General features: G+C 36.8%; 1 protein-coding gene and 1 non-coding gene across 2 annotated transcripts; both read right to left on the bottom strand.

Annotated features, from left to right (window-relative positions):
• Positions 1–2,567: 2,567 nt before the first annotated feature.
• Positions 2,568–13,609, bottom strand: LOC103701567 (proteasome subunit beta type-6). Its single transcript, XM_039125395.1, has 6 exons — positions 13,468–13,609; positions 13,199–13,308; positions 7,214–7,341; positions 4,434–4,509; positions 3,819–3,893; positions 2,568–2,996 (listed from the first exon to the last, which is right to left on the bottom strand). The coding sequence occupies exons 1-6, from the start codon at positions 13,607–13,609 to the stop codon at positions 2,919–2,921; spliced, it is 609 nt and encodes a 202-aa protein (XP_038981323.1). The 3' UTR covers positions 2,568–2,918.
• LOC113462367 lies at positions 12,712–12,815 on the bottom strand. The gene has a single exon (XR_003384590.1). It is a non-coding gene; the product is annotated as a small nucleolar RNA snoR103 (small nucleolar RNA).
• Positions 13,610–14,693: the final 1,084 nt, after the last annotated feature.

Genomic DNA, 14,693 nt, shown 5'->3' with positions numbered 1-14,693 from the left:
TTGCAGCACGTATGTAGTTTTTTGTTTTCTAATTTTATTAGCCGCATCTAAATCCGTCGCGTGTGTGTGTGAGCCACTGTTAAAAAAAAAAAAAAATGTCATGGCATCATGAATGCATGACGTAAAATATAAAAAATACATGTTAAAAAGGAAAAAGGATTACATGTTAAACAAAGGAGAAGTCTCTCTCGTAATAGAGGTGGTGTCGCGGGTTAATAGAGTTCAAACTCTCCCAGTTTCTTTTGCCGAGCCTTCTTTTTCCTTTTTCTTTTCTTTTGAATATAGTATGGTAGCCCATGACGCTAATAAAGGCTAATAAAGTTTGAGAGATGAGCCCCGCATCCAATCTGATGCTACATGGCAGTCCACGAAGGATAGCCCTCTCTTGGTGCTCATTGTACTCAAAAAAACTACAGTGAAGGTAGAATTTGATCCTACATTTCGAATGAGACTGCTAATAAGCTATAGTAGCTAGCATACACAATTCGGCAGCCTTGTTCTAAGCTAAAAGTTGTTGTTGAAGCCTCTCTCTATATATTATCTTCATTGGTAGAAACCGAGATTTGGTTTTTACTTTTGACCCAAAGCTTGAATCGGTTGTCCTTCCATTGGATCTTTAACCGAAATTGCCGATCGAGTTAGATTACTTGCGGTAGCTTTTTCCTCCATTATATGGAAATTTTAGTATATGTCTGGTTGAGAAATGTAGGTAAAAAAGGGATAAAAAACAAGCTAGATCATGTGAGGCAACCGATTGGCCAATTAGATGGGGCTACATTCTAAGGAGCGAAAGTGACATGCTACCCAAGTACGGCAATTTGGACCCAATGATGAGCGATCAAGGTACCGACCAAGTCGTAGATTTGCCTTTTCCTAACTGGCTCTAATTCAATCCAAACAATATCAATTTTTTGGTTGATGGAATTATAGAGACAATAAAAAATCATTTCATGATAAACTATTAAAAAATTCTCTCATTAAAACTCCGCTCTATATGTGACAACTACAGCAATTTATCAAGTTGATTTCAAGAGTGATTGGTTAGATGTTTAAGTCTATTAAGTCTAGAATAAAGCAACTCGAATAGCAGCAGAAATTAACTTTGACCAGAATTTGCTCAATTATTATAAGTTGGAAGAGAGACATACCATAACAGCAGCTTAAACATACCATAGGAGCTTGCTCACTTTTTTTTTTGGATAAAGTGAGCTTGCTCACTTGCATGAACATGAATCACCATTTATTTTAGGAATGAAATACACATCAATCTCCAAACCAACCCTGCCCCTTCATCTGTATCCGCTATGTCCACTAGCTAATAATCTAGAAATAGGATAGCATTTTTGACAAGATATTACCAACGTATTTATCAAAGGGATCGAGTCCATCATAATCCACGGTAACCGTTGCATCCACGGCGTAATTACTAGCTGCCCGATTGATTAAAGACCCATGACCATGAAGTAGTTTTATAGCTCCATGGTGGACCAAGAGCATACCCATTAATACTTACATGAGTAAATTACACTAATGCCCCTTTGAGATTTCGCATAATAATATTTTTTTTTATTTTTTGTATGAATGCATTCTAAAAATTCAAATTTGCATGAATACCCTCTTAAAATTTATATTTATTTATGTACCTTCATAAAACACTATTTTTGCACAAATACCTCTAATATAACGATTTTTCTAACACCATTAATAAAAACCATATTTATTTTAATTAAAAAATAAAATAAAATCTTAAAATTACTTTTTTATCCTCCATCACGATCATCTTATAAATATATTTTTTTGTACATCCACCCGTTAAAAATATTTTAATCATTTTAATTTAAAATCATTATTTTTTTGGTAAAAAAAGGATAGAAAAAAAAGTAGAATAGTAAAATAAGTGTTTTACGAAAGTATACATGCAAATATCAATTTCGAAAGAATATTAATGCAAAATTTAATATTTAAAAAGATATTCATGCGAAAAAACTCTTATAAATTTCCATCTTATATTGAAAAATATATACTTGATTATTTAACTTTTGCTACATAAAAACACATAACCATAACTCGCGACCGTTATCTTTCTCTGTTAAATAAACTAATACCTCACTAACATCACCACTCTTTAACCTATTTAAATTTTAAAATATCTTATATTCTTTACTTGCATTATTTTTTTATTTTATTGCTATTTGAATTTTTTCAAACTTTAAATTTTTATATTTGACCAAATTATTCCTAACTAATGAACTTATGATGATGATTAGAGCTTAGCAAAAAGTATATACTCATTAAAATATAGGATATTTATATATAATTTACCAAATTTAGGCTTTGAGAGCCCTTTTAAGAATAATTTGTGCAATTCTACCAAAAAAAAAGGATAATTTGTCAAAACATAAAAATTTCAAGTTTGTAAAATTTCAAATAATAAAAATAAAAAAATAAGATATTTAAGACTCAGAATAGGTCAAAGATTGATGGATGTCGGTAAAATCCTTTTAACTTATTTAGCAAAACATTAGAAGGTTATGCACACATTTCTGAAACGTCGGAGAAATCTGTCATTACCCCAAAACCTCAAGAGGGTTCATTATAATTTACCATTACCTATATTGCAGGTAGTCTCAAGTTTTTAATAAAAACATTAATATCTATACCTGTTTGGATCCAAATCTTTTTTGCAGATGATTACTTCACCAAAGTAGCATATTCTGGAGAAGGTCAAAAAGAAAAAACATTTTCCATTACTTGTTCGAAGCATCACCCAGATTACTCCATTACATGGCCCAATTCTAGAGGTGGAAGCAGAAATTCCAGAAACGAAATCCCATCGGGCGCGACCAGCATGCCAGGGGCAAATCAAGGATCCAGCGGTTCCCGTGCTCATCGGCTCAGGACTGCTTGATGACAGTACGTCAAGCAATGAGTTGAGAGGCTCGAGCTCTTCGTGCCACAGTGGAAGAGAATCGCCCCAGTAGAAGTTCAGCATTGATCTGCAAAGGCAGCATTAAACGATCACGGAAGATACAAGAGGGGGTGCACGGAAAACTGATGGCCAAACAACAATATACAGAAATAAAAGTGACCTCCAGGATTAAAAATTTGGAAAGAGTTGCACCAGCATTTTCTTATATGGGTGGTGCCATTATAGTCTATGATGTCTATCATGATAGAGTCAGGTAAGGGCAAGGTATGGTACCAAGAGTTGTATGATACTGATCGGTATTAGTTCGAACCAAGTCGAACTAGACGGAACTATTCCGATTCTGGCCGGTTCCGACCAGAGCCAATTAGGTTACTATTTTCTACTATCAAACCGACTCATTTGGAGACCAGATCGGCTTCTGAACTGGCTGATTCGGCACGGTTAAGCTTTCTTTGATAAGGGGCATCACAAAAAAAAAAAAAAAAACACAGTCAAATCTAATCAGTCTAATCAAAAACCATAAAATCAGAAACCACATTAAAGTGCACTTTTTAAATAGCCCAGGAAACCACCCTATACCATTGGTAAAGCCAGCAAGTTCAGAAGAATGTTGTCAACTAAAAAATGGAGAACATAAATGACCTGCATACCCTGGGCCATCGTGCAGTAAATTCCAACATAACAGTGAGGACACAAAGTTTATTGATTCGACTCACCAGATCCACATCTAAACTTTAATGTCCCGTACTAACGCCAAGATTGGGGAGCAGCAAACAGACTCAAGATAATATTCATTGGCTAGAAATGGTAAGCCAACATTTCATTTAACAGGCAACGGGAAGTTGACATGGACTTGTCCAGTGATTAATGAGTCACGGAAGACACTTACAATGACAGTACGGACAACACCCCCACTTGCACCATCACGGGCCATGGCAAGCGACACCGCCTTCACCATAAATTTCTGCATTGGGAATTAGGAATTGGCGTCACATAAATTCCTTTTCCTACCCATCAGCACAAGCAATGGAATGAAAAGGAATTATTTCCAAAACTCTAATTATATGCCTTTAGTTCCCAGCCACCAGCAATACACCAATAGTATACTTTGGCCATTTAAGTCCCTCAAATATTTAAATATTTAAAATATAAAATCTAAAACCTATAGCATTGGTTTATAAAAGATTCAATTAAACAATCTCATGCTTCATAATTATATTTCCCTTCCTCTGACCAATGAGTATGCTATGCAACTAAATCTAGGGTATTTATTTTGTTGAAACCCCGAGACAGATGCTGGGCCATGGCACCTATACTTCTATAATGACAGCAAACCCATTGAAGTTCAGATCATCCAGTTACTCATGTTCTCGAGTCACAATTGGTTGGTTTTAAAGAACGGAAGATTAGAAGTTGAAACAAGTTTGCTCTTTACCAAAAAAATAAATTAAGACTGAGTTCAGGTTGGATAACAATAATACTTAATAGTGTTCTACTGACATACCTCAGCTTCATCTTTGCTCATCCCTTCCTTCCATGCTTGATCAAAAAAAGCATACAAGTAGGTGGAACCAGATCCTAAAAAAATGCAGCATTATTACCATTCATAAGCGAGTGGAGTCATTGTGGTTACCAACATAACAAATCAACATTCAAGGATTAATCACTCATATATTTGTGCAATCATGCTTGCATATATAAACAAGCACATACACTCATACATACATATACATACACACACATAGATACGTGCATACATGCATAGACACAAACTATAATATTTTTCAAACAAAGAACTATCGAAGAAAAAAAGAAGCAAGCAAACAAATAGACGTTAATACATATATGTTTGTTTAAGTGTGCTAAAGATTATAGTGTATTTTTTTGAATAGCAAATTTGTCTTATACATTACATCATTAACTGAACAAAAATGACTTCTGACATCAACATTCATTAACTAAAAACTTCTCAATTTTTTTGCCATGTTTACATAGTTGTAACAGTGAAAGAAAATATTGTAAACTTTAGTACTTATGGTATATTATAATATAAGAGTCATACGAAAAAATTCCATAAGTTTTCTTGCTCCTATTCAAAGCACGAAACATTGTACAAAAAAATAGTTTAATTTGAGTTCAGATACAGTCTGAGGAAAGTAGAACTTTAACTATAATAAGTCATAATCAAAGTAAATCTACAAATATTATACTTCCTATTATTGCTTGTACAATTCTGAACATGGACAACAACAGCAGACCTACAACTAAGAAATTTAAAAGAGTCAACAGAAGTGTAAATCCCTAATTTGAAAGTTCTATTTTGCTATTAATAAATTTATCATTTCATTGATAAAAGGAAGCTAAAAATTAAGGAAACTTACTGTATGGTGACATAAAAACATGCAAACCTTCTAATAAGCATGATACTATTGCCTCAGTAACCCAAGGGGTAACAGTCAAAATTAGCCAACATCAGACTACCACAGCAGAAGAGGTACTAGACTAAGTATTTGGAATAGGATGTCCAGGGAATCACATATCCACATCCATTTTTCTTTGACAGACGCAAATAGGGACAGATATTAGTTGGGTACTTATATTTTGTTGCCACATTTGGATAAATTCACATGCTGAAATGAATAATCTAATCTGGTATTATCAAATCTATTTCCCCTCCTAAAATAGGTAGATTTGTGTTGCAAAGATAGTTGATTTGAGCTGCCTATCTATGCAACCTTAAAGAATGGTGGTGATGTTATGAGAATGTTTAGAGATGATGAAAAGAGAATTGGCACATTGTCTAACTAATTTATTTGCTGATCCCCATTCTTGTTTTGCCTCCATGCATAGCACCTAACCTTTAGCTTCCTGGGGTGGAAAAGCAATAGCTCAGTCTGGACAGCCTATTTCAGATGCTTTGTCCAGTTACTCTGAGTCTTTGTGCGGCAAGCATCACTGATGTTGGTTCTTCTAGCCAATATCAAGCTGCCGTCGTCAATAGTCACTATTGCATGTTCTGTTTGGATAATTGGTGGTGATATCATTGTAATAATTAGAAAGTTTGCAGAATTTTTATGACATGATACAATAAAATTTCCTCATTTCTAGCTTCTCATAATCAGTCATTTTGAATTGATTAAATGACAGGTAAGAGATTTTATACAAGAAATTTACATTTCTTTTGATTCTTGTTGATTTCCTATTTGTAAGGCTCCTACTGTTCTCAATGATCAAAATTATTTTAGTCAAAATATTACCTCAAACTATATCTAAACTGCAGTTAAGCGATTTTTTGATGCCATGTCTTTTTCTTCTATTGGGAACAGGAAAACTGACAGAACTGTCTGGCATGACTCATACACTATAATACAGTACAAAAACTGAAGTTCACCGTTTTGCTCATTCGCTATTGTAGCAGTATAAATATGGAAAAAAACATTTAAGAAACTTTTAGCCAATGAATATTGATTTCTACTGTTGTTTTTCCATTAAGAATGTTATTTATAGGGAAAAAAAGCGATGCATCTTCTTTGTTAAAGAAATATGTTCCAATCTTCCATGTTTTAGATAAACAAATGGGTATTGCACATCCATTCATTCACTATGAATTTGCTACTTCAGAATTATTTGCAGTTTATCCTTGACAAATTTTTTGTTCAAAGAACAGTAGAGTTCATGTTTCCCACACTTTTTAAAAATCCCTGCACATAGCATGAGGGCTCTGCTACCAAATTACACATGAAGTTGATAAAACGTGATCATAACTATACAGTGCATAAAGATGACATTATAATGACATCAACAATAGAACTGCCTTAAAATCACATTACTGCAGACATCACCCGCAAAAGTTCAACTTAAGCATTTCAAAAACAACTAATGCTCAACCAAAAAAAAAAAAATCTAAGTTGATCAAGGCTGACAGATTTCATTAGAAGTGACATAGCTAAAGCTAGAGGAATTCCATGTTTAGAAGATGCAACAGCTCTACAAAACCTACCTATATGCTTCAAGTGATCGATAGCTTGGTACACTGTCCACTGTACTAAAGAGATCAACGATTTCAAGGTTCAATCAGGTGAAGAAAAGAACTAAAAAAATTAACTTGGCAGTCATTCTTACAAAACAGCTAGATATTGCAAGAGGAAGAATGTTTAACAATTTATCTCGCCAACACAAAAAGGAAGATCGTAAAAATGTAAACACATGATAAGAAAAGTGCTTTCAAGCAAAATAAATGAATTCAAAGAAAAAAAAGCTATGCTTGAGGTGTGACAAATAGCTCCAATAGCAAAAGGTTGCCTCAAAATTGTCCCTCCAAGGGGCACTGAGTATATTTGACCACCTTCATACTTATCCCATCCACCAACAATTAGGCCGCCAGTTTCCAGCAATGTTCTGACAAATAAAATTCATGGCAAAAATGAAAATATACCATCATATAGAACATCATTGAAAGTTTTGAACAAGATGAACCTTGTGAGATACAGTTTGACAACGACAATAGGATGTTCTTGCAACGTAGAAATTAAATGAGACATGAATTTTGGTATTTCTAATGTCTATAGAAAAACAAACATTTACAAAAATGGTGAAGCAAAGTAGTTTAGTTATCAGTCTTTGCAACATTTTGTCTGAAAAATTGCTTTTGCATGCATGATCTACATGAAGCAAGAGATCACTAGTAGGCCAATTTTCATTGAAGAAAGATAAAGCGAAAGAATAGCCTTCATAGCTCAGAGAGCAGAAACCATAAGTACCACACAAAACAAACATATTCTAGGCTTTAAGAAAACTAACAAAAAATAAACGACACTATTATCCTGTAAAATTTTCTGGTTCTTCAATCTTCAAAGGCATTTATCTCATAAAAATGGTACCTATGCACAAAAGGGAAAAAGAAATTACCTTGTTCTGATATGACAATAACCTAACTAAATTTGCAGTGACCTTAACAGCTGCAGGTTACCCAATTTGAATCCTGCAACCAAAATAATGAATCGAATGAAACCATCACTACAATAAGAAACTGCTACGAATACACACAATATTTTACACTCTTACACACTTGCATTTCCAAGAGGTAGAAAAAGGCACAAGAAAGACAGGAAATGCTATAGTTTTAGTTTTCTTTCTTGGTGAAATGTGTTGTTTCCAATGTTCTCCCTATATTTTAACTGGGTTTTCACTTTAATATTGTAACTCCACTATGTTCTCACTAATTACACATTTGTTTGAAAGATTTCAAACCATGAAATATTGTTGCCTTATTGTTTGAAAGAACTGTACCATGGATCTCACTAAATATGCGTGGATCATACATTCTATGTTTCTATTCTCATTTATAACTATGAATACTTTGCGTATATCTAGCATTATACAGTCTCGATTGTCATTTCAAAATTTGAGCACAAATTCTCTACTTATATGCCTATGATTCTGGCCTCACTATCCATCTCTTTTATTGGTGGAGAAGGATCAGAAGCATTGTCTCCAAGCATGAAGCTTTAACAAAACAAATCAATCAAGGCTGAGAAATGTCTCTAAGAAACTATAGACAGGTCATATGATGCAAAAAGAATCATAAACGCAAAATAGAAGTACCCCATCCATCACCATTAAGTCAGCCATTCCAACTCCCTCAAGCATCTTGATCTCTTTACCTGCCAATGCGCCATGAAAGGAGAAAGGACAAGCACAATGAGCCATGTGAAGCTAGGGAATCCAGATTGTAAATATTAGACTACGTTTGAGATTGAGTTTAAGCAATATTGCAGCAAGTCAAGGAGCATAGTTGTCAATTCAATACATCTTGGATGGAAAGGTTGCCAACCACATCCTCCACCTTCCTTTTTCTAACAAAGAATGAATAATACACATTAAGCCAAGTCTTTGGAGGAACAAAGTTGCAACCAAACTAAGACACCTCACCAATAAAAACAATTGAATTTTTGTAGGTGCAATAAATCAAACTCTTTATGAAGTCAAATTTCTAAATCCAGCATCCACCAGAAAATGTTGAATCATTAATTAATTGTTACTTAACTCATCAGTCATCATAAACTAGCTAGGAGATGTTGAACACTATAAGATGAGAAAGGAAGATAAAATCAAAAGTATGGTGCAATGAGAAACAAAAGAGAGGCATAAAACTCACGTGTGTTGATGAAGGAAGTAACGGACATAGTCAGAAACAATTTGGGAATCAGCAGTAGAGTTGGGCAACGGGCCGTGCCGGGCCGGCCCGGCCCAGGCCCCCCGGGCCAAAACTCTAAACGGGCCGTGCCTGGCACGGCCCGCTTATGAAGCGGGCCGTGCCTGGCACGGCCCGTGAGGCATGGAAGGCAAGCCCGGCCCGGCCCCCGGCCCCTCTATTGGTGGGCCGGGCCGGGCACGGCACGGCACGGGCCGTGCCAGGCACGGCCCGTAACGGGCGGTAACGGGCCGTGCCAGGCACGGCCCGCAACGTCTCTAAACGGGCCGTGCCTGGCACGGCCCGTAACGGCTCCAGACGGGCCGTGCCTGGCACGGCCCGTCTGGAGAGGGGGGAAGAAAATAGCCGTTTCCAACGGCTATTTTCAGGAAAAAGACGGTTTTGCCCCTCCCAACAGTCCTATAACGGCTGAATTGAGGGGTATTTTGGGAAAAAAAAATTTTTGGGCTTCTATAAATAGCCCATTCCTCCCTCATTCTCACCACACCAAACCTCTCATTCTCTCCTTCTCTACTGCTATTATTTCTCTCTTCTAAAGTGCTCTTCTAGCAATTTAATTTTTAGTTTGTTCAAGTGCTACACAAGAGGAGGTTCCTGTTGAGAAGAGAAGGTCGCTTCTGTTGAGAGCACAAGAGGAAGCTCGGAATCTCGGCGCTGCCTCTGCCCTCCGACCCTCTACTCAATTCCTCCTTGCGGTTAGTTTTTATTTTTTGAATTAATCATAGATATGTCATCTTTTGAGGAAAGTCAGTTTGGCATTCCTGTTTCTGAGGGGGAAGAAACTAATCCCCAACCCCCTGTTCCTAGTTCCTCTAGAACTGGTGAACCGAGTGAAGGTCAAACCTCTTCTCGTAAGAGGACTAGTACTGTATGGAATGAATTTGATAGAGTTATGGTTGAGGAAGTCTGGAAAGCTAAATGTAAAAAATGTGCCAAACTTTATAGTTGTAGTAGTAGTGGGGGAACAGGGCATTTAAAAAGACATCAAGAGAGTCATAGGATGCATGATTCTCATGCTCAAACTCAAAGTAGCCTTAATATACAAGGGGGATTACTTGTAGGTAATTTTGCATATAATCATGAAAATCAAAGAAAAGCACTTGTAAAATGGATAGTCAAGGATGAATTACCTTTTAGTTTATGTGAATCTTTTAATTTTGAAGAATATGTTCAATTAAACCTACAACCTGCTTACAAAAGAACTAGTAGGCGTACATTTAGAAGAGTAGCTATGACCAATTTTTTAGCAATGAAACAAAATTTAATTGAAACACTTTCTACTTTAAATGTAAAAATTTCATTAACTTCTGATATTTGGTCAGCATCTGTAGGTAGTAATTCTTTTATTGCCATTACTGCTCATTATATTGATAATGATTGGCAATTAAATAAACGTATTCTTGCTTTTCGTGCTTTTGATTTTCCACATTCTGGGCAACAAATTTCAAATATAATTTATCAAACTGCATGTTCATATAATATTAATGATAAAATTATGTCTATTACTTTTGATAATGCATCTAATAATAATTCTGCTGTTGTATTATTAAGAGACTCATTGCATCCCATATTAGATGGAAATTTACTGCATATTAGATGTGCATGTCATATCTTAAATCTTTCTGTTCAAGCTGGCATGGGCATGATTCAAGATGTGATTTCAAAAATTAGAAATGCAGTTTCTTTTATTCATGCTTCTAGATCAAGACTTCAAGAATTTAAGGAATTATGCATAAATCATGGTAAACGTTTTAAAAAATTTAAACTTGATGTAATTACTCGTTGGAACTCCACATATAGCATGATACATGATGCATACCCATATAAAAATTTATTAAGTGCATATATTAATGATCGTGGATTAGGATTTACATTGACTGAAACTGATTGGAATAAAGGAAAAATTTTGGAAGATTTTTTGCTTAGTTTTTATAATGCTACCAATGTTCTTTCTGGTATTTATTACCCTACTTCATGTTCATTTTTACAACAAGCATATATAATTAGTCAAAAATTTGCAGAACATAGATATGATGATGTTTTAATGCCTATTATTCACCTAATGGAATCTAAATGGAATGAGTATTAGGACAGGATATGTCCTATGCATAACTTAGCTGCTGTATTTGATCCTAGAGTTAAATTAAATGGCGTGCTAATTTTACTTGATGCATACGCTGAAAATATGAATCAAGATGCTGAATCTGCTAAAGATGAGGTAAGACAACTTCTTTATGATATTTATGCTATATATGATGAAAAAATTCGTGGATCTAGAACACAAATACAAACCTCTATTCCTCCTTCTAGTAGTTCTCGTTCGTCATCTATTTTTTCATTCATTGCACAGAGAAGACACACACATGCTTCAAGTTCCTCTTCATCTTCTTCATCTTTAAGTAGTGAACTAGAATTTTATTTACGAAATGATCTTCAGTCTGCATATGATGAAAATCAAATAGAGAATCTAGATGTATTATCTTGGTGGAAGAGTGTTAGAAATCAATATCCTGTTATGTCTGCAATTGCACGCGATATTTTAGCTGTGCCGATGTCCACGGTAGCATCGGAATCCGCTTTTAGTGCAGGTCGGCGTGTTCTTGACGAAAAGAGAAGTAGGATGACGGGCGAAACGGTGGAGATGCTTCTCTGCTTCAAGGATTGGCTGGATGCTGAGGCAAGACTTCAAGATAAAGGTGGACATAATACAACATCCTCTGATGATGATGATACAAACACTACTGAAGACTGAAGACTGAAGACTGAAGAGTGAATACTGATTCACTGAATCACTGATGATTAGTAAGATTTCTTAATTTTTTATAATTGTACATTTTTATTGTATTCTGGAGGTCAGACCAAGGTCCAAACCTCGGCCCTTTCTTAGTTTCTTATTGTATTCTAGAATCTAGAGGTCAGACCAAGGTCCAAACCTCCCTTCATGTACCATTTTGATTGAAATTAATAAACTGGTAGGGGTCTATGCCAAACCCCCCACCATTAAGGTGGCTTTATATTCATAAATCAAGATTTCTTAGTGTTCATAATTTATTAATGTATTAAAAAAATTTTATCGGGCCGAGCCGGGCCCAGGCCCGGACCGTGCCAGGCCCGCGTGCCAGCCCGGCCCAGGCCCTTATGGGCCGTGCCGTGCTGGCACGCGGGCCGTGCCGTGCTTGGCCCGCGTGCCTAGACCGGGCCGTGCCGGCCCAGGCCCGAAGCGGGCCGTGCCTGGCACGGCCCGCTGGCCAGGATTCGCTAGCCCAGCACGGCCCTATCAAAGGGGCCGTGCCAGGCACGGCCCGTCACTGTAGCTGGCGGGCCGTGCCAGGCACGGCCCGCTTCGTGCCGTGCCGTGCCGGGCCGTGGGCGGCCCGGCCCAGTGCCCATCTCTAAAATTCAGCAGCCTGCAAGGCAAATAAAACTTGCTAAAAATCAAAATACTAAACAACTGGAGAAAGAATATGCCCAGCAACGTAAAGTAAATGGACGCACAAAACCATTCGGTGAGAATAAGAAGAACAATTTACAAGTCCCATTCCCCTTCTCAGCTATCTCATTGATATGTGAGTGTATGGTGGTCCTTTATGGGCCTCCCAGACTCAAAGAAGGCCCACCTAAATTCCACCAATCGTTCTCTGTCCATATTTACAGCAAGTGCGCAACTTAAGCGACCCACCAAGAATTAGGACATTTTTTCTAATCTTAAGGGGAAGAAAGACAAACTTAAAATACAATATAGCGATCACGTAAAGAATAGCAAAACCAGCAAAATGCTATGAACTAAAAATCCATGAATATGCTCTACTTACTCAAAAACAACAAGCCGAAAACCCAATAACTGGGATAAGACATGGCTGCTGAAACCGATAGGCCAAAAACCCTAATTTTAACTATTCCAAGCATTCAATGCAACAAATTAGGGTTCAAAAGAGGCAACAAATTAGGGTATAAGATACGCATTATCAAAATCCGTCCACGGCACAGTAAAAACTGAAAAGCATGAAATTTTAAACAATGCAAGTGATTACCGATCCGGAACGGGGCACACAAACATTATCCGTCAATGGTGTGATCTTGTCCGACGCCCGATTAGCAACATACACTCCTACACGAATATGAAGAATTAACGAGAAGGATACATCAAGATTAGCAGCATATATTCCTACACGAATATAAACAAACAAGAAGACGATCTTTTTTATAGAATCGAACGATTATACGAAGAAGAGAACTTTCTCCCCTTAAAATCGGATCATATGTGCATGGGTTGAAATTTCTATCAGGAGATGATGAGATTAAGCTAGTCTATTAGAGATCGGACCTGTGGTCGTTCTGGAATCGGCCCCGAGGACGACGCCCCCGTCGTAGGTGACCCCTGTGATGGTGGTTCCCATGGAGTGAGGCGCGTTGAGATCGGGGTCCATGGCGAGGGGAACTTGGGGATGGGAGAGAGGAGGAGCCATGGCGAGAAGAAGAAACCCTAACCCTAGAAAGTAGAAACAGTCGCGGAGAATAATGGGGTTGGGGAGTGGGGGACGCATAAAAAGGCGAGGTGCGAGCCCTTCTGCAAGCAATGCGATTGAACTGTGGAAGTGGGCCGGCCCGGACCGGACCGGATCGGGTTTGGGCCACATTAACTGTTCAGGGCGGGCTGAGAGTTTAATCACCACTTGCCAAATGCCTTCAAAATTACATTACAATAATATTATACTGTATCATATATTTATATATTAATATATATTATATTTTATTATATTCTATTGTATAATACTATGTAGTGTCCTTTATGATCATTTTGTCATACCAAAAATATTTTTTTTTAGTTTGTTTATCAAACACATATTAAAATGACATAGCATTTTAAAAATATAGTTATCAAACAACAAACAGCTTTTTATGAAAACTGTACTTAAGAAAGCTCTACTTTCAAAAGCTCTATTGCCAACAGCTCTTCCAAATTAATTAAATATGCATGCCTCATAAACTTCTTACATTTCTACTCTAAAATTGAAGTTTTCTTGGAGCTTAGCATGAATTTTTCTTGCATAACGATCAGATGCCCTCCGTTTATATTATTTGCACGAACTTTCCAATACGACCATTGCTACATGAAATAAATCTTGCTTCTAAGAGAGCATGGTTGTCCACTTGGCCCTATTTTTTTTTTTTTTGTTCGTATCTATTATAAGTTTATGAGATGCTATGCATAGTGGGGTACAAATGAGCCAAACATGAGGGAGCAAAGCTGGGCTCCAGCTCTATTTGTGTTATAATAGAGATGACCTCGAGCTAAGCTTATTTAAACTTAGAGCCCAACATGTGCTGCTTACGGACGGTTCATTTGAGGGATCCAGCGAGAGCTCGAGATTTTTTAAAATTTTAACTCATATAGTTTAGACTATTTTTTAATATGTATTTTACTCAAGGAGGCCCTTACCGTGCTTCCTCGAAATCATAGATCTAAATTTCCTCTTATAGTTGTCCTCCAATGATGACACAATACGTGACGCTTATGGAACAGGTGTTGGCTTCACTAGACTTGCAAGT

This window comes from Phoenix dactylifera, chromosome 1 (assembly GCF_009389715.1).
Source record: "Phoenix dactylifera cultivar Barhee BC4 chromosome 1, palm_55x_up_171113_PBpolish2nd_filt_p, whole genome shotgun sequence".
Taxonomy (NCBI): domain Eukaryota; kingdom Viridiplantae; phylum Streptophyta; class Magnoliopsida; order Arecales; family Arecaceae; genus Phoenix; species Phoenix dactylifera.
This window is presented reverse-complemented; position numbering and strand designations above follow the sequence as displayed.